The sequence below is a fragment of the Manduca sexta genome, chromosome 11 (assembly GCF_014839805.1).
Source record: "Manduca sexta isolate Smith_Timp_Sample1 chromosome 11, JHU_Msex_v1.0, whole genome shotgun sequence".
Taxonomy (NCBI): domain Eukaryota; kingdom Metazoa; phylum Arthropoda; class Insecta; order Lepidoptera; family Sphingidae; genus Manduca; species Manduca sexta.
This window is the reverse complement of record NC_051125.1, coordinates 11,230,115-11,251,781: the sequence shown is the minus strand read 5'-3', so window position 1 is coordinate 11,251,781 and position 21,667 is coordinate 11,230,115. Positions and strand designations below refer to the sequence as shown.

General features: G+C 35.6%; 2 protein-coding genes across 2 annotated transcripts; both read left to right on the top strand.

The window, feature by feature from the left end:
- The first annotated feature begins 1,362 nt into the window (after positions 1 to 1,362).
- LOC119189042 (fatty acid synthase-like) lies at positions 1,363 to 9,941 on the top strand. Its single transcript, XM_037437687.1, has 7 exons — positions 1,363 to 1,659; positions 2,106 to 2,218; positions 2,295 to 2,453; positions 3,001 to 3,179; positions 6,427 to 6,573; positions 7,139 to 7,393; positions 9,929 to 9,941. Exons 1-7 carry the CDS (start codon positions 1,476 to 1,478, stop codon positions 9,939 to 9,941), a joined length of 1,050 nt encoding a protein of 349 aa, XP_037293584.1. The 5' UTR covers positions 1,363 to 1,475.
- Positions 9,834 to 12,325, top strand: LOC119189041. Its single transcript, XM_037437686.1, has 5 exons — positions 9,834 to 10,032; positions 10,201 to 10,366; positions 10,802 to 10,952; positions 11,523 to 11,670; positions 12,107 to 12,325. Exons 2-5 carry the CDS (start codon positions 10,258 to 10,260, stop codon positions 12,323 to 12,325), a joined length of 627 nt encoding a protein of 208 aa, XP_037293583.1. The 5' UTR covers positions 9,834 to 10,032; positions 10,201 to 10,257.
- Positions 12,326 to 21,667: the final 9,342 nt, after the last annotated feature.

Here is a 21,667-nt window from a genome sequence, read left to right as displayed (position 1 = left end):
GAAAACTAAAATATAAAAAAATAGGGGGGACTGAGGTGTTCATCCGTAAAGTCAAAGTTACAATAAAACATAACATCACGAATTTTATCCCCGAAGGGGTATGCAGAGGCGCAACTAGGGCACCCACTTTTCGCCAAGTATGTTCCGTCCCATGATGTGATAGGGGGCGAGCCTATCGCCATATCGGGCGCAAATTCCAGACTCCGGGCTGATACTGAGCAGAAAAACCCAAATATCACTTTGCCCGACCCGGGATTCGAACCCAGGACCTCAGAGCGCTATTGTACCGGACATGCAATACAACTACGCCACCGAGGCAGTCAAAGTTACAATATCTACCTACATTTTACAATTATACAACTTTTTAAAATTTTAGCTGTTGGTGGTCCGATCTGCGCAGAATGAGCTCACAGTGTCTTGAAGTCTGGCAGCCGGTCTTTTGAGTTCCGATTTAATTAAATGTAGAACTGGATCCCAGGCTTGTGCAAACTTCCAACCATCTTCCCTATTGAAATTAGGATGTTTTTTAATTTCAATAGCCTCGCGAATCATCCTGGGCAGGAATCGGTGTTCTTTGGCGAGGATTTATATCTTGTTTAGTCGCAGATAATGATTGGTGCCCCTTTCAGAGTGTTCTGCGACTGCAGACTTCGTCGAGCGTCGGTGTTTCACGTCAGCTATATGTTCTTTAACGCGGGTCCCTATATTTCTTTTTGTTTGCCCGATATAAGAGACGCCACAGTTGCAATCTATTTTGTATACTCCCGGTTCTTGATGAGGTATATGACACTTGACAGGTGGTAAAAATTGACTAATCTTCTTAGGCGGCTTAAAATAAGTTTTTATGGAAGCCCGTTTCAGGATGTAACCAATCTTGTCGGTGACTCCTCTTACATATGGTAATACAACCGGAACACGTTCAACTGTGGCTGGTTTCACTCGGTTTCTGTGACGGCGGCGTGGAATTTGGAGCTTGTTGTCTCGCAGTACTTGCTTGACATGTTGCGGCTCAGCGGCCAGGTGTTTATCGTCACAGATTCCTTGTGCTCTCTGAAACAAAGATTTGCCCACGGTAGCAAACTGTTTTGAATGGTGATGAGATTCACCGTTCAGATATTTATCAGTATGGGTCGGTCTCAGTGAAGATGTTTCTCAGAAATTCTATATATAAATCGTGGAGTGAATTTAGATGTTAGGTATTTAGATAGACCAACTCCTTTTTCTCGCGGAAAAGCCGTTTCAACACTTGCAGAAATACAACCCGGAGCCATTCATTTTATCATATAAAATTCTAGAATAGAAATATTAGAAATATACTTTCAACTGTTTTTGGATTATTCATGAAACACTTATGCCTTTAAGTTTTATAATATTTGTTAATGACTTTAAATCCTTTGTTTCTTTTTTCATCTTCAATCAACAACGCTAACTTTGTATATCGTGTGTGATATGTTAGCTATATATAACTTACTGTGATGATATTCCAGACAATAAGAAGTCAGATCAAGAAGAACCACAGTATTTTGTTACTGGATGGAGCTACTTCCCTCGGTCATGCGTTCATATCTGTATGTCTTGATATTGGTTGCAATGTATTCACAACCGTTTCCAATTTCGCGAAGAAGAAATTATTGCTAAAGTATTTTCCAAAACTAAAAGGTTTGTTACATTTAAATTCAGAGTAAAAGTAAATTATTTATAAAAGCATAGGATAGAAAAACCGATATGAAAGTGTCTCGTGAAAATTGCTATAATATTATCGAGTTACATTATAAAAAGTAACTTTACAACGAGACGTAAAAGGAAACAACTTGATAGAGTGCGCGTGAGATGCTATCACGCAGCGTGCGCTCCTTTTGCGAACAATTGCAAATGGTGGACGTATATTTGAGGCGCATTTGCCGCACATTTTTCACGTATTCTTCATATTACCTAATGGGACAATCCTCAATTTTTGTGATCCACAAATGTTAATTTTGGGTATCACTTATGTAGTGGGAATGAGAGTCCCCATTTTGATTGTTCACTTGATACTATAGTAAATTGGGGTGGATTCAGTGCTGTGTATGTGACTCTAGATCTATATATTTATTCTTTCATTGCAGAAGAAAACACGATTGACTGTAGTATTAAAGATATCAAATCCGTAATTGGAACCAACGGTGATAGGTCTTTATGTGATTTTGTAGTAAACTGTGGACATGAAGTATTGATAGAGGTATATGGCAAATAATACGAAATAAATATGATGTATCCAAAATTAACAATACTTACCAACAAAGAAAATGTTTTAGAAATACTTCCGATGTGTCGCCAGCTTCGGTTACTTGTTAGATATCATTGATGTGCCGGAGTATAAAGTTATTGGAATGAATAATTTGACACCAGACAAGAATTTTATTTTAGTTTACTTACCCAATTTGTTCAGACCAAACCATTTGGAAGAAAAGAGAGTGAGTTATTTTCTTTCTTATCATTTAGCTCATAAATGATTTTTTGATAATTATATTGCAAAAGGTTTTATGAACCCATCGTGATACTTCAGTCAGATTGAAGTAGGTAACATAATGTACTAGCTTCCCACGGGTAGTACTTATTATAATCTATAACACGCACATTCACGCTTTTATCCCACAGGGGTAGGCAGTGACTATGGATTGCCACTTTACACGATGCGAATATACTTTTCTCGGTTCCTCCACCTTCATCAATCTTTTCATGCATACCCGCCGGTTCAGAGCACTTTTCACCTGGCCTTTACTAAGAATATCAGATATCTGACATTCCATGGTTCGGTTCAGTCGACCTCTACAGGCTCTTCCATCCACATTGATCTTATATATCCTCTTTGTCAGTCTCCTATCATCCACTTTCCCCAAATGTTCATACCTTCTTACGCTACGCCCATACCCTTCTTAATTTGTCATTCCACATATATCCACTGTATGTATGTACATATATATACTGTTTAAGTATCTCAATTAAATCACAAACTTTCAGCTTCTTCAAGCCAGAATAAGTGAAGGCATTGTCCGAGGAATAGTAAAACCTCTCAATCGCGTAGTTTACCCACTCACAGAAGTGAGCAAGGCTTTTCGGCTATTCACTGCCAGTGAGTCTAAGGGTCGAGTGCTTCTCAATATGAAGAATGCAGAAATACCGCAAATTGCTTTGTCGACGTATGTATACAATATAAACCTGTGTCATTAAGCCTAATTTTATACCATGGGTTACGAAGTGTTAAAAGAATTATAATTAATATAAAAGACTTTTCATGAAATAAACATTTAGTCTATTTCAATTGAACGTTGTTATTAGGGGTCGCAATACCGGACCATTTTTCAAAACCGGTATTTTCGGTATTGACCTAAAATAAATTCCGGTATTCCGGTATTTTCGGTATTTCCGGTATTTGAAGAAATATTAGAAAAATAGGAAATATACGTTAGTATTAACGTTAACTTATTATTATTTAAGTTAGTAATTAAATGTAAAATTTTAATGACAGTTACTGGTTAGTTAAAGGCTGAATGAAAAGAGATTATTTTCGTAAGCCAACGTTCATGCCGTTCTGATTTCTGAGGGCTGGCTCAAATCTCCTTACCTTCCTTCTACCCTTCCCTGGTTTCATTTTGATTAGAAATGATCGAGTTGACAGGAGAGGGGGCGGAGTCGCTATATATTTACGTAGCGACCTGAAATATAAAACTGTAATATCTTCCTATGCTTCTTATTCTGCTTATGCGAAATTTCTGTTTCTTGAGGTTTGGGTCAAGAGAGTGAAAACTTTACTGGATGTTACTTACTGTCCCCCATCTCTTGATTACTTCTCCAGTCTGAAAACAGTTCTGGAATTTATAGGATTAGAATATGCTCATCACATCATCATGGGTGATTTAAATACTGATCACCTTGCCAGCGACTCTTCCCGATCTCCTAAACTCCTTACTGTCCTTGACTCTGCTAAACTGCATGTCCTACCACTGCAAGCCACCCACCATAATATGGATGGTCACGACACTTGATTCTGCTCCTTCCCCTATTTTCTCCCACGATCAATTTCCCGCTCCTGGCTTCTTTCACCATTATCTCATCTACATGTCTTACGCCCTAAAACCTCCCAAGTTCCCCTCTAAGATATTGCACTTGTGTAGTTTTGGTCGCATTGATGCGGATAAGCTGAAAGGAGACGCTGCTAACTTTAACTGGGATCACCTATTGGCAGCCACCTCTGTTGACGATAAAGTCGCAATTTTTAACCGCGCTGTCACTTCACTCTTTGATACCCATGCCCCTTTAAAGAAAATTAAATTAAAACGTCCTCCTCGATGAGACGAAGGGATCGGGCTTTTTTCCAGTACAGAAGGGATCGTTAGGAGGTGAACTGATGCCTTTTTAATTCTGCAAGGAATCGGTGTAACCAGATGGTAAACGCCGACATATTCTCAGTAATATTTCTTCTTCCTCGCCAGTCAGTATCTGGAGATTCCTCGGAACTCTGGGTATTGGTAAAGTTAAAAACATAGATCTCCACGGTGCGACTATTGGTTTGGATGACATTAATCAACATTTCACATCTGTTACCATAATTGATCACCAAACTAGGCGTCGTACCATGGATTTCTTAGCGGGTCTATCCAGGCCTAACATTAATACTTTTCATTTTTCTTCTGTGCCGTTGGGTGAAATTAGAAAAGTCATCCTGTCCATTAAATCCCATGCCACGGGCTGTGACAACATCAGTCGTCGCATGACAATCCCTATCCTGGACCAAAATCTACTAATCATGTCCCATATCATTAACGCCTCCCTCAGGACTGATATCTTTCCGTCTTTGTGGCGAAGAGCTATTGCTATCCCTCTTTCTAGAATCCCTAACCCACATCACTTGCTAAGCATTTCCGTCCCATATCCATTCTCTTTTTCTCTTGAAAGTGCTCGAGGCCTGTGCTCACAAGCAACTGTCTGAGCATATGCACCGAAACATCCTACTGTGCCCACTCCAGTCTGGCTTCAGGCCTGGCCATAGCACTATTACTGACCTCCTCAAAGTGACTGGCGATATTAGGGCGGGCATGGAGGAATCCAATGTCACTGTTTTGGCTTTGGTTGATTTTTCCAACGCCTTCAATACAGTCAGTCACGACATTCTTCTTGCAAACCTCTCCCACCTTGTGATCTAGCCCAAGGCACTGAATTGGTTCTCGTCATATCTTCAGGGACGCCAACAGTTGGTGATTCTTCATCTAACTGGAGTGATATAGACTATGGCGTCCCTCAAGGTGGCATACCCTCCCCATTATTGTTCTGTATCTTCATAAACCTCTTAACAAAAATCTTCAATGTGCGTACCATGTGTATGCTGATGACTTGCAAATTTATCCTCAGGAGCAAGTCGATTGTGTGTCCGCATTTGTAGATAGGGTAAATAAGGACTTGACTTATATCAAAAATTGATCCGACAATTTCGGCCTTTCGGTAAACCCCGCGAAATTGCCATGAAATACCAGGCCATTATTGTAGGCAGCTCAAGGCTTTTAAACAGGTTGTATTTTACATCTATTCCCCCTGTTATGTTTCTCAGCTTTGTTTATCTGACAGCTTGCTGTTTGTTCAGCTTTGGTTATCTGACAGCCAACTAGATTTAAGTTGTATCACAATATTAGCCAATCACAACGGCCCTACGTCTACGCACTGCGAAGGCTGCCGTCAGCACTGAGAAACAGACTTGTTATCACAGCAATGCTCCGTCCTTAGATAAATAACGTCTATGAATAATGAGGAGACTTTAAAAGGAATGAGATTTTAAAGAATAGAAAATATTTCTAATAAATTCTAATAAAAATAACAATTAACAGTTAACACCACTGTGTTTAGAACAAAACAAAAGTAACAATATAGCCATAAGCCATGTATTTTGCTCGCTCTTTATAGAATATACGCCTATACGAATAAATGAAATTGCAAGCAGCTTAAATTTTTGCGATTAAAAACTCGAGAAATTAATAATTATACACACATTTTGTGCTGAATTTTATTTTTATAAAATACCGAAAATATCGAATATCCCGGTTTTTGTAAAATCAATACCGGTATTTTGAAGTTCTGAATTTGGTCCGGTATTCCGGTATTTTCGAAATCCGGGATACCGGTTTGCGACCCCTAGTTGTTATGTAAAATAACCTTTTCGTGGTTTATAACTGTTTCCCAGTGACAGTACATTTGTATGGTTTCAGATTTATTGATTTCCAGTCTATGTATAATCTGGGAGAATCATTTGTAATATGGTACACTACGTTTAAACTAAAATATGAACGTACATTTATACATTCATTGATAAAATAATATTATATTCAAAATTATGTTTCGTACAAATATATATGGGAACAATATTCAATATAATTTGGACAATATCTTTTCTTTCAGAATAACATATTCAAAAGGGACGCAAATAGTCATCAGTGACGCAACTGATTTAGGAATAGAAGTTGTTGATAGACTTATTAATAAAGGGGCAAAATATGTGGTTCTGCATTGCAAGACACGATCTGGATATCTACAATATAAATTACAGTAAGATTACCGGTTCACATCTGAGTACATTTTTGTGAAGCATAATTTTTAAGCATGACCTAAATAGCTGTTTATAACTTTTGCAGCCATTTGTTAGCTTCTGCTCATAAGTATCATTTTGCAATATTGTATTTAAAATAGCGTAGATATATAAGGAGAGTATGGACATGCGAGCGATGCGGGAAAAAAATTATTTTACGCCACAAAAAGACTGCCTAAGTGGCGTAGTTGCGTTACGGCACTATTGCATTACTGAGGTCTATAGTTTGATCCCCGTGTCGGTCATTGGTTTTTCGACTCATTGGTTTTTTTGCTTAGTATCAGCCTAGAGTCTGGAATTTTTGCCTGAAATGTTGGTAGGCTCACCCCCTCACATCATTGCACGGAATATACATGGAGGAAAATGAATGCATCATTTGCGCCCTTGCCTACCCCTTCGGGGATAAAAGCCGTCAGTATATGTGTGTGCTAAAACAGCTACTTAATTTTTACGTTGCTTTATTGAGATTCTAGTTGGATCAAAAATTTATCTACTAATTCTTAACGAATTAATTCATATTTTCAGTTCATGGAATACTTGTGGCGTGTCTGTATCAATATATTCAGACGATCTACTCGATGAGAAAGTTTGTAACGCCTTTTTCGAAAAATCAAAAGTCAACGGGCCAGTTCACGGAATATTTATAGTAGAACAAGTTATGAAACAAAGTTATGAACATTTTAAGAAAATAAATAACTGCAAAGATGATTCTGTTGACCCAGAAGTATCTATTGTTCACAATGTTAATGAAGTGTCGAGTAAATTATGTCCTGAACTAAGGTATAACTTTTCAAAATGTTTACATTATACATAATTTGAAAAACTAGCTTCCGCCCGCAGCTTCGCCCGCGTGGATTTCGGACTTCAAAAATGGACGAGGTGCTCAATTTGTCGGGATGTTTTTTAATGTATGGTGGTATGCAGGTGGTCCGATTGTCCGGTCAGGGTCTGATGATGGGATCCTGGTGAAATCGAAGGAAGCATATAGCATGATTCAGTATTCACGCGTGATGGCTTATTATTAGCGTATTTCATGTATAGCTTTGGTGTTTCTATACCGATTTCTATGATTCTTTTTTATGGAATATTTAATAATGTTAACTTTTTTAATTAGGGATGACTGAGAGTGTTATAAACGTAAGAGTAGACAAATATAATGAGAAAGCTTCGAACTGCTAAGCTATCGGGAGTTACACGTGTTATTGTGAGTCAACCATAAAAGATAGACATATGCTGTCGTGGGATATTTTTTATATAATTTTAAGGAGAACATTTCCGTCATACATTATTTCTGTGTAGCTTTAACCATTAAGGTTGCACACGCGACGGAAGCTCAAAAAATGGAGTAACTTCTCTCCCATTTTCCCAACATTTCCCTTCACTGCTCTACTCCTATTAATTGTAGCGTGATGAAAAGTATACTATAACCAGCTCAGGAGTATGAAAAATAATTGTACCAAGGTTCGTTAAAATCCGTCGAGTAGTTTTTGTTTCTATAACGGTTATACAGACAGACAGACAGACACACAAAAATTTTACTAATAGGGGACCGGACAGGTATTACCAAAAAATCTGAAATTCAGTTTAAAGTAAAGTTTGTAATATTAAAAATATTATCTCATATTTGTTTTTGTAAAAGAGTTGTGATTTGTATTTTTAAATCAATAAATAAAATACAATAATTATAATATTTTTAGTCTATTCTTTACGGCAAATGAAACACCAATCACGGCGCATGACGTCACACGTGGGTAAAATGTCATACCGCGTTGTGTTATTTTAATGCTTTAAAGGTGTTTTTTGACACAGAACTGCTCTAATAATTAATATTAATTTATACGGGACGTTGTTACTATCTTCCAGCTTAACGTTTACAGATTGTTTAATCGTTAATCATAATGGACCGCAAAAAATATCGTTGGTGCGTCGTACCTGAATGTAATAATACTTCTATATCTTTACCAAACAAATTATTTATTGATGTACCACGAAAAGCAGATATACGAATAAAGTGGTTGCAGTTAGCAAGACGAACCTACGACGGAATGTCTGCAGACTCACCGATTTAGTTTTGTGAGGATCACTTTGATGTAAGTAAATAAAAAATAGTGTTTCGGTTTAAAATAAATCGATGAATATTTCAATTAATTAAATCATTTGTACACCCAGGGAGGTTATGGTTATGAGATGTATTTATTAATGTTTTAGCTGCCACATGATATGGAATAGAATATTTATTTATATAGAATTCTGGTTGTTACACAGTAACCTGAGATTGCCCGAGAGTCTTGTTGCCAGATCATAAAATCTCTTTACCCCAGGATTATTTGGAATTAAAAATTTTACCCTTAAACCAATCATAAATAATTCGGTACTTTTTTTTTCTATATCCTTATCTATGCAGACGCCACTTCTTTCTTGACTTCCACTTCAATAATTATTAATTTAATTATCTCATTTTATTAGGAACAACTAGCTGTACACGAAAATTGTATTGAATAAAAATTATAATTGTTTCATGGCCTACAATTTTTGTAGGAAACATCTTTCTCTAAGCTCAATATTTATTACAATACCGTGAAACAATAGCTTTAATACCTTAACTCGTAGAATTACCCCAAAAATTACCATAAAAAAAATACCCTGCTGATTCAGTTTTACCCTAAATCTAGGGTAAATAACCCTAATCTGGCATTATTGAATCACTGTTCAAAAGACAAGACTTGTCAAGTTGCTTTATCCACGTATGACGTCACACGAGACGAAATGACATAATGTAGCGTTTGCGCGGGAATTATAGCTATTTAACATTTAGGCATGGTTTTATGTACTTTTTAAGCTTTATTTGTGCAAAATACTATTTTTCTTGGCTATTTATATCCACAATGATCAATTTAAAACACCTTCTGAAAATTTGTCCGGTCCCCTATTGCATTTTTGGCATCAGTATCGATCCCTAATCACCCCCTGATAGTTATTTTGGAAATATATTTCATGTACAGAATTGACCTCTCTACAGATTTATTATAAGTATAGATAGATTATTTATACAGTAAGTGGTATAAGTCATGATCACCTCTGAACAGTGAGATAAGAGGGGGGGGGGGGGGGATTTCGCATATATACAAACGTGTAAGTCAATAGACAACGAGAATTTACTAAAGAACTAATCGCTAGAAACATTAGCACATTGGACATCAAACTGACCAATCACAGGTGTGCTCACCACTCGTGCTTCCATCTGTACATTCATTATAAGTGTGTATTAATGTGTTGCTCTTAGGTCGTTTATAGTCATCGCCTTCACGTCACCAGATCAGACAAATGAACGCATTTTATTCAAAAGTAAGAATATTTGTCAACTTCGAAGACAAAGGGGACTGTCAGCAATCATCTTTGAAATTAGACTAAAAGTAGAGGTAAATAAATATATGAGTATTTTAATTTAAACAAATATATTTTTCAACTTCTTATCCAAGCTACACTATTCTAGTGACACATTCCAAGCACTCTTTTAATAATAATAAGCTTATGGATATCGTCACATCAATATTATGTTGTTTATTCCGATTTGACTTTTATTGCAGCAAGCGGAAAACATTGAAAATTTCTTAATAAATACAAGTTGTAAAAATCTTTCGACAATGTTCATGTCATTAGAATTTGCTATTGAAAATAATGAAGACGCTACATTCACACTGACTAACGAGCCATTTTCTATAAATTTTGAACAACAATTGTTAAACATTCTTGGTAAGTTATATTTTATATCATGTTAACTACTAACTGATCAACGCAACACATTACCAGAAGACGATTAGGAGAGGAAAAGGAATGCTTTTGGTTCCGGGAATTCTCATGTACCTTTCGAAACGTAACAGCAATCTGCCCTTAGTTGATTGTCTATGAGATAATAGTATGCACTTGGACTAACCTAGTCATGTAGTAGCCCCATTCACACATGTATTTTTGAATTATAATTTAGTTTAACAATTTTTTGTGACTTTAAAATACTATATATTTTTTTTAATAAAATGTATGATTGAACATATAATATTAATGGCAGTGCGGAGGATGCTCAAAATCGGATGCATGAAATCAAGAAAGTGAACCTTGGCACTATGTTGGTATAATGCAAGGTGGAAAGAAGGAAAGATATTTTTAATGAAATAATTAACATTTTTCCAGGTATACAAAATATTGATACATACGATGATAATATAGCTTTGATAAGCTTAGGTTTAAACAATTTACTATTCCACGAAATAAACGCTCTTATATACTCGATGTATGGAAGAAATTACCCTGTCGAATATTTACAACAAATGACAATTCAAAAGTAAGAACTAAATTTACTATCGTACGTCATCCATCTCTGTAGTTAGGAATCGCATCTGAGAGTGTTCTTCAGATCGTCAGGTGGTCTGGTTATAATAAACAAACCGTCTTGTAATTTTTTATCCAATTTGCGAAATGTGAGGTTACAAATATAATTTCGTTATCGTATAAAGAACACTGTAATAACTAGGAGTTATTATGAGTGAAGAGGTAATTAAGAAACATAAAACTCAAAGTCTCAAGGTTTCACATGTAATCCAGCACCTTAAATCATTTCTAACTTGCAATTTTGGGAGTCGTAAACAATAATCTCTACATGTAAAAAAAACTATTTTATTCTAGGGACCAAGTCAGGCCAATGACTTGCTCAATCCATCATTCAGTTATTAAAATAGATCAATTAAGCAAGGAGTCTCTTAATAGTATATTAATATAAGAATTAAAATGTAATGGAGTAAATATAGGAATAGTGAATGAGAAGAAATAAGGTTAAGTGAATTGAAAATAACTCACCATCTCTTGGAATACTTTATTAACTTTGTAACGTAGCATTGAAAATATCTGTTCGCAGTTTATTGATGCTCGGTGACAAAGATAGCAAGACGGAGGTGAAGACTGGTCTGGATGCACTCTTCTCATATGTGGGGCCTGATGAAATTAGAGCGTCTGAAACTATCGTGGTGATGCCTTCGTCATACAGTGATTATAACTCAAGCGAGGTACGTTACCTCAACTGATCTCGTCTAGTAGCTATTATTAAGGTTAAAAAATTGCGAGAAAAGCAATTTCCTAACTCGAGCCAAATTGAAGGCTAATAACGAGATAATGTACACCGAAATGAAAATTTTACTTATAGTGTCTCAGCACCAACAGGTGACGCAATTACAAGTAAAGAACTATCACATAATATTTATGTTACTTAAGCGCTAAACATCTCTTTGTAGATAATTTTCGCTCGTAATTGAACAGAATTTATAAGGCAGGTATTTTTATACTAACTTCAGAATTAATAACAATGTTTCCCTACTGATTGTGTGTGAGATGATGCAGAGTATTTTTAGCTTTGTATAGGTATTAATTGTTGGAAATTACAATGTGATCATACACTGAGATTATTACATCATTTTATTGCAGTTAAAAAAGTTTTTTTTTAAGTTTCAGGACGTAGAAGTAGATCCATCGGGCACCTATCTCTTTATGATGCCGGGTTTCGAAGGGCATTATGAAGTGTTTACATTGATGTGCAGTCGACTTAAAATAAAGGCTGTAACCTTCCAAACAGGATTAGAGTTTCAGGAGGACAATATATCTGAAATGGCTCAACGCATTTTCAATGTAAGATTGTATAAAGAAAACTTGATATCTTTAAACTAAAACATGACGATATTCTTTTAATAATTTTTAATTTAACGAGGGAAAAATTAAAATTAATGAACTATAGCTGACTCTCAAAAAATCTGAACAATATATTGCATCTCTTTTCTATTAAGTGACGCTTACTGCTTTCACCAGATTTGAATAATATAACTTGTTAATATTTTGCCGGATTTTGAAAATTATTTTGGGCAAGATTTTATATGGAATTTAGTGTTAAAATTACAAGTCACATATCTTATTCTATGTGTTGCCGCCTTTGCAGGATCGAGTGGAGGTCCAAAAAGTAAAATTGTGATATATTTAAATGGACACAAATTTTATTTTTCAGAATATCAAAGAAAATTTTCAATTAAAAACAAAATTTTATTTACTGGGTTTCTCTTTTGGCGTCAATGTGGCTTTAGAATTGGCATCGTTGATAGAAAAAGAAGGTATGATATTTCTATTTTTGGCGATGAGATAAATTTATAATCTATTTTTACATGATTTTTTTATTTGCATAATAAATAATTGATATTATGTTGATGAACACAAAAATATGTTTAAGATTAAAAATATGACTTCAAATTCTTAGTAAAAAAAACATGCATTGATGTTTTCAGGTCACAGGGGATTAGTTTACTGCTTGGCTAGTAGCCCAGATACATTGAAAATACAAATAGATAAATACATGGGCAAGTTGAATGACGAAGAACTAGAAAATGCCATTGTGAAGCACATGTACTGTCTCTTTAATGGGCGAAATAAAGATGATCTTGAACCAGAAATAACAAATATACACGACTGGACCGCAAAGGTTGAATTTTGTATCAAAAAACTTAAAAGATTCGCAAACCATTCACACCAGTTTATTAAATATACGATAGAAGGCTTTTATAAAAAAATAAAAGCGGCCCGTGAGTACAAGCCGAATTACAAACTACAATCGGAGATAGTGCTTCTGAAGGGTCCGCAGTTGTATAGTGAGGAGATTGCTGAAGACTATGACTTGAGCAAGTACAGCGCGCAGCCGGTGCGTGTGTTCAATATAGTGGAAGACTTCGCAGCGGCTGCACGGGACTGTAGGGTCCCGAGCATAGTCAACGGATTTCTCGAGCCCCACATCTTGGAAGAATATAAGAAGCGAAAATTATACTTAACACATAATAATAAGATACACTTAATGAAATAATCTGAATTATACTATACGGCCACTTAACTAACGTCTATTATTTCAACTATGGTTGTCCTTTAAAAAAATCTATAACCATTATTAAAATATAGCATAAAAGAAGTTAAATGTAAATGAGATTTCGTTATAAAAAGCTAAAGAGCAAAGACAATAAACATTATAGTTAGTTACTCAAGACTAAAACAGGATGCGAAAAGTTACTTACAGTTAATGAGAAGGCGGAGGCTGTGGACCAAATCTTCGTGTTAATTCATTCTAAACCTAGTAATACATTAACTAAATGTGATTATGAATAAACTTCTCATATCTATATGAAATAGTGGCGCACAATAATCATCATCGTCATCAGCCGCAGGGTGTCCACTGCTGAACAGGGGTCTCCCCCAAAGAGTTTCAGATCAACCTATTGTATGCGCCCACATCCAGCGATCTCCTGCGACTTTTATGAGGTCATCTGTCCACCTCGTGGGTGGCGCACAATATGGATGAAGTTTCTAGCAAGCACTAGTTGGTAGATCTGTTGAATGTAATGAGGCATTTCGAGTGATAGCAAGTCTCGGGGGCCGTCCATTAATTACGTCAGGCAATTTTTCCCCCTTCTCTATAAGCTTGCGTGAGGTTGTCCAAAATATATATTTTCATTTTAAATATGTTAAAATATGGCTTCCCATGATCGCGATAAATATTATTGTGAGAATCCGCCTGGGTAGGTACTAGCGCAATGTCTATTTCTGGCACCAAGCAGCAGTGTATAGACACTGTTGTCTTCTGGTTTGAAGGATATTGTAGCCAGTGTAACTACTGGCCATAATAAGACTAAACACCTCATGTTTCAGGATGGCGAGCGTAGTGGAACACCAAACAATACTCTGGAACTCAAGGTGTTGGATGGTTTTACTACTGTTTATGGGCGGGCGTATCGCTTACCATCAGGCGAACTTTTACTCAATTAACCCTAGAGTTTTCATAATATTGCGCTTTTTTTGTCAAAAAATATAGTGTATAAATATAATTGCTAGAAAACGCTTACCCCACGTAACATTGGGTAAGATTAAGCTAGACACCGTCCTCTCCTAAACGCCTCACATAATTAATGGACGCCCCCTCTTATTCAGTAGCCAAACACCGTTAAGTTCCCGAACAAGTTACATTAACGCAGTTTAGTTTTGTTTAGTGCAGTATAGTAGTTTAATCATCGATTATCTCGCGATTAAAATTCGATAGTAAAATCCAACCAGATGTTAGAATAAGCTTAGTCTGGGAAGCTTTAGGGTAATAAATTGCATCCATTTCATGAAAATTTATGGTTTATTGAAGGCGATACTTTTTAATACTTTATGCGCGGGGAGACAGTAAAATTTTCATATAAGAAGTAAAGAATCAACAGTCACCTTGCATTGCTAAGTCATAACGCTTTTCTTCCTCAAGGAGGTTATTTTTTATTATAAACTAGGTTATTCTCACGGCTTCACCCACGACAAAGATTTTTTTTATGTTATTAAAACTAGCTATGTCCTTACTAGAGTTTCAACCTATCTCCTTACCAAATATTATAGAAATTCGTTCAGTAGTTTATGAGTTTATCGCGTTTGGACAGAGAGACGAAGTGGAGACTGTTTTATAACATTTAACGATGATTATCTAACTTCGAATAGTTTATAGACTTTCATACCTGTTGCTACTATAACTCAACTGTGGTTCACCAACCCGTTAGACACTATCCCGCAGGCTACCGCTTTCTGCTTCGGTGTGTTCGGTTCGAGATCCCGGAGTCATTGTAAAGTGCGGATGGAGACCACCATGGGGTTTTTAGTCGGAAAACATCCGACATATCCCTACATATGCACTTCGGGGACCCAAGAGGATTATCCCCATGAAAAATAAAGAAAGGTTGCTGCTCTCTGTTGTTTTCAATACAATGTAAACAATTCACTATGCGATAATAATATATTATTAAATAATAATAATAATAATATCAGCCCTGTATTACATACTTGCCCACTGCTGAGCATGGGCCTCCTCAACTACTGAGAGGGATTAGGCCTTAGTCCACCACGCTGGCCTAGTGCGGATTGGTAGACTTCACACACCTTTGAAATTCCTATAGAGAACTTCTCAGATGTGCAGGTATCCTCACGATGTTTTCCTTCACCGTTAAAGCGAACGATAAATTCACAAAGAATACACACATGATTTTAGAAAAGTCAGAGGTGTGTGCCCTTGGGATTTGAACCTGCGGACATTCGTTTCGGCAGTCCGTTCCACACCCAACTAGGCTATCGCCACTTTTTATATTTATTAATATATTATTAATAATAAACAATTTATACATAACAATGTATTAAAGCCAGCGTTCGACAATTTCAGTTATTTTGAAAACAACTAAATATGCAGAAAATCGTTGTATTTTTAGAACAGAATACAATGCCCAATCAAACACAATATTGCAAAAACTTGCAGCTGTTCTCAACACACTCAAAACAAGCGTTTGACGCAAATATACTGGCGTTGCTGCAACGCGAAAGTACAAGTAACGGTGGACTCAAAAACAGTACGGATAAGGTTCAAAATAGCGCTGTTGAAGCGGGTTAGGAATTTTCTACAAAAGAATAGAGGGGAATGAAATTAACACCCCGGAAGTTTTTGTTAATATGGCAAACAAGATTAGCAATTCCTCCGTGGCTTGTTTATTAGTACCTTTATTATTTTAATAAGGATCCGTACAAGGTCTTGGTAAATTAATTTTTATTGTTAGTAGTGTTAATACTGGGATATTGTCAATGCACGTAGATATTGTCGTTACTGGGTCGGACATGCAGCCCTTGTATATTTTTAATGTTACAACTCTCCAGTGTTATTAACTTGTTTATTTTTGGTTCTATACTTTTTTTATATTCTTCCGATTTTGTTTTCGTTTCTGTGTATGTTAATTTGGCATTTTTAGCTTTTATTTTTTCATGGAAAATAACGTTATTTTTTACAACCATTATATGCATTAAAATAACATTATATTTACGAAATAGGGCTTGTCCCGACGTACCTCCTACGATTGTAACTTCGTCTTATTTCAATTACACAAACGGCTCAAAATTCAAACGATTGTTATATTATTAGACGCTTTTAACAATAATAGTATTGACAAAATGGCCGCTGACGTAACGAAGGTAAAATTAACTATAATGAAATTAATCCCAGTAGACTGTTTGGTTTTATTACGGTAAACGGAAATTATACGGGTGTCATACTAATTTATTTCTGGTCACAGTTTCACATGTACTAAGATGTTCATTAAAATATGATATATTTATTGTTAAGTCAAATTTATGATTTATTATATTCTGATTGAAGCGCGATGGGTTGATGGTATCTTATTAAAACCAAGTGAAATTGTATCAAAAAATATATTAATCATACCATAGTATCGTATTTTAGGTAGAATTCGCTAGTATGCCTGTGTACCCTCTGTTTGTTTTATATGAAAATACGTTATTTTTGTGTTGTGACTTTTTTCTTTCCGATGTGCGATATACAAGGCCATTCTGAGATTAATAAATGAAACCACATACTCGGCTTCTTGAGCGCAACACTTTAGAATAAGTCATGATAACCATAAATGTAAAATACAGGGGGCATTAGTATAGTAGTGGAATTCATCATCATCATCATTTCAGTCCTAGAATCGTCCACTGCTGGACATAGGCCTCTCCCATTGAGCGCCATAGGAACCGGCTCTGGGCGGCCCTCATCCATCGGACTCCGGCAACCCTCACCAGTAGGGTAATTACTACATGGAAACAGTTTGTCGGAGCGGCAATGTCATACTTTCAGTCAGAAAAACGCACACCATATTCGCTCTAAACACAAAACTGCTAAAAAAAATCAGAAAACTAAAACACGGATTTTTGCCGAATATACTGGTTATTTCTGGATGTTTTGGCACAATATCGGCAGAGGTTAAGAGGAATATAGTTTCATTTAGTAACGCAATAGCAAAATGACGAGCATGGCTGCTAATACTATTGTATCTTATGCTTCCATGTGTTTCATTGTGTCTTATATAGCTTTATTTTATGTAAATAAAGGTATTTAAAGCATAATAATATTATCATACATAAGTCATTATGAGCCTCACTAAGTTTAATGGACGCCCTGTTTGTTCAAATGGGTTAATGGACCTTTGTACAGGAAAGATTTTGGATCATTAACATTTAATGTGAAGAATCACAAAGATTTTTGCTAGTCCGACACGAAAACTGAATCTACACAAGTAAGTTTCATTCAAAAAACAGTTTTTAATTATGTTTTAAAGATTTTTGTAATGCTACTTTTGCAGTACGTTTTTGAAAGACATTACTAAACTGCAAAAGATTTTATGTTACAGTTTTCGAGTAGAAACCGGAATTTGTAATGAACTCCCTGTATCGGTGATCCCCTAATGCTATGACTTGTTCTTTTTTAAATGAGGCTTAAAATGAGTGATCACTTCCCGGTAGACCCCGGTTTGGCTGTATCTCTGGCATTGCAAAGTCCGGCGGATGATGCTTGCCATCAGGCGAACTGCTTGTTTGTTTGCCTACTAAGGCAACATGAAAAAAGAACGAGCGTTGGACAGCTTTGTCTAAGTTTATAAACTTATACTAATATTGATTAATAAATATAAAAGATTTTGGATTATTAACATATACTAGGTATTACTCGCGGATGCTGCGCGTAAAAGGCCATGCCATATATGCAAATACTACAGACACATTTCACCTTACGCCACTTTTCGACATATTATGCGTTCCGCTCTTTTTGATTGGGTACAAAGTCCAGACTCCGGACTGATACTAGGATGTGGCATAATTGCCTCGTTGGTATAGTTGTATTACGGTACTACTGCAGTGCTGAGGTTTCGATTCCCGGGTCTGGAAAGAAATTTTCCTAATTAGTATCAAAGCCCGAAATAGCTATGCTAATTTGTTTTTGAATACGGACTGTTTTGCGCAAAACATCGTGTACATGTAATTATTTTTATGACATTGTAAATCCTATTTTTTTAAATACGTCGGCAAATGAATATGTTAGTCACTTGTTATATATTTTCCTCCACCCACAAGTAACTACAATGTATACGCTAAACTATGCCTCACATAAACATTAGCAAGGACAGAGGGTGTGTCAATCCCATGCTAAAAAATATCTACATATGACGTTATAACACGGATATGACGCGATGAACATGACGCGACACGTACACTTCTCATGACAAATTAAAGAAAACAAATGACAAAACCGGTTCCATTATAAAGTTTTAACGAGAATATCTCAGTTGCTTAACATAACCTTTATTTACCCATCTGTTTGTCTGATTGTTTTTGCTTACTTTAACAGAAATTCGAGAGCAATTGTTGCTTTATTTGTTATTAATTTACGCACTCTACAGTTTTCAGCGATGTTTCCGATTGAAGTGTGAGTAACTTTGGTTATTCGAGGTCAACGTTAAACTTAACAAGTTCGAAAGGGGAGATAAGTATATATACTTATTTAAGACAATTGAACAATAAAAACCCTTTAAACCATTTGCAGTCTATTGTGCAATCTCTTTCGACTTGTTGCTAAAAAGACTACACTTTTAAACAGGCCGGCATAATTGCGTCGTCTTTGTAAAAGGTAATCATCTGTCGGCAGTCCACATTCTGTCAGAACCCCAATTCACTTACCATCAGGTACAAATGGGTCACTTTACCCGTGTAAAAGAATACTATGACGTCTAATCTTCTTGTATGTACATTTATTTATTTATTTACACTTTGTACACATGGTATACAGGTGGACTTAATGCCATGGGCATTCTCTCCCAGTCAACCTTGGGGTGGTGTAAAGAGGACGGAGGCAGGTGTATAATAAAAGAAAGTGAAAAACAAATAAAAAGAGTAAGTATATTCTAGTCCAAATATCACATGTCTAAAACGAATATAAAATTGTAAATTAGCACTAAAACTACAAGATACCGCAATAGTGATTCAAACAACAATAATGATACATTTAAATAACAATTTATTAAGCAATATCAATTATAATTTATGTCACAATAAATCTTTTCAAACTGACACATAAATGATATAAATCATAACTTACTTTAAATTCATCTTTTTACAATTTATGGACAAAGTTTAAGGCAAACATTCCTAGCAAGCAATATTCTCATCAGCATAATCTTCAGCCTTTTGAAGGCCACTGCTGAACATGGGTTCCCCTAAAGTTTTACACATTGACCTATTAGTAGTCCCTGATATTAGCACGTTCAAACAACCAAACCGATTAGTTTTATATATGAGTATAGATTATACTTTTCTTTTATATCAGATTTTTGCTTTCGCTATCGACTCTATTCGCATTTAAGTCCATTCCCGTGGTAAAAGCAGCGAACAACAGTTGAGTATAATGTTACTTGCTATACCTATATAAAAATTTTGAATCATTATTTTAGAAATCATTCCCTACATCCGAACTTACAGACTTAACTTCTTTATATCAATAAAGAAAAGAACGAAATTACCATGTTTTATAACCGATTGTCGGAGTAGATGCCGAAAAACCTAGAAAAGTTACTTTAGCTATAGCGTATCCATATACAAGCACATTATCAAAACTTAGTCGTATCCATTGCACACGTAACTCTTACCTGTCAAAAAGACGGGAAAACACATCTGTCCTGGATAGGGGGTACAAAGGTGGGGCGTAGAGGCCCACAAAATAAAAAAAAAAAACTCTAACCTGTCATCACCTTTACCCTTTACCCTACAAAACTCCTATAAATTCCAAAACAAAATCTAATAAACATACACTAACAAAATGAGCCTCAAAACTGGAGGAACAGGTAAGTAAAAATACCACTGCGTTTCTTTCATTGTATCGTAAAACAAACAATATTTCATTCCAATCATTGCCAAGTCCAAAAAGAAAATCTATTAGAGTCGCGCAATGCAGAATAGAGACTAGTTCCAACGATTACCTAAATTAGCCCAACAATTTCAAGTCACGTTGGCTTGGTGTGCTTGGACGTGGGCCCAGTCGTTCTGAGAGTTGAACTACAAGCTAACGTAGGCAATTTATCATGTATACAGATGCAGCACTGTACGCTATACAAACTTATGGAGGACTACGAAGTAAACGCTTTGCGTGAAAGGTCTATGAAGGTAGTCATTCTTATTGACCAAGAGAGTTAGTGGCATGGTTATAAGGTATAATGATTTTTATGTTTACACGAATTTTACGGATTTTATTGTGGTTTTGTCAAAATTATTGGTAATGTAACCCCTTAATTCTTTCCCAGATCCAAATGTAGAATCCAGCACGTCTTTTATAACTACAAAATTTTATTGTAAAATATTTAACGTAATTCACTTTACCTAACACCACGTACAGAATTAAAATATAATTCTTTACATTTGTTCGAAAGGAAATCTCAAGAACTACCAAATTCTAAAAAATCCTTTACCAATTGACTTCCATTCCAAAGCTGAGCCGCGAACTAAACCCGATACAAAAATAAAATGATTGTCACATCTCAATATAAAGCCCTGTCCCAGATTGATTACTCAACGATATTTTTTGCTATCTAGTCACGTACGGTATCGATTTCTGCCGTCACACAATCATACATAGCTTTAGTATATCACTAATGTTTTGTACGCCGTATTGGTGAGATACAGTAGGTTTTGTTTATGAGAGATCGGATTGTACGAACTTAAGAAGACCCAAATATGCAGAAAATTATTTAAGTATACAAGAAAAAGAAAAATGAAAAGACACTAATTAGTGTGGTATATAAGCATACTAAAATCGTAGATACGTCGCCAAAATCTAGAGTATAGTATTTAGAATTCAAACACTTATCACCATCTATTATTTAGATTTTTATATCAGTGTAATTTTCATGTTGGAAAGGTTTCTAGTGCATCAGAGTTGCTTGCCCATTCTTCTCTGGTTGTGAACTGCTTTCCGAACTGATGGTAGAGTTCATATTTACGGAATCAAAATTTATAGGTACCAATAAATTATTTTATTTCATTTAATTTCACGCTATAAAAAAAATTGGGCACACTTACCACATCTTATCCTTGTTTATAATATATTAAAAATGGCATGTTTATATATACACGATACTAAAACAATATTCTAAA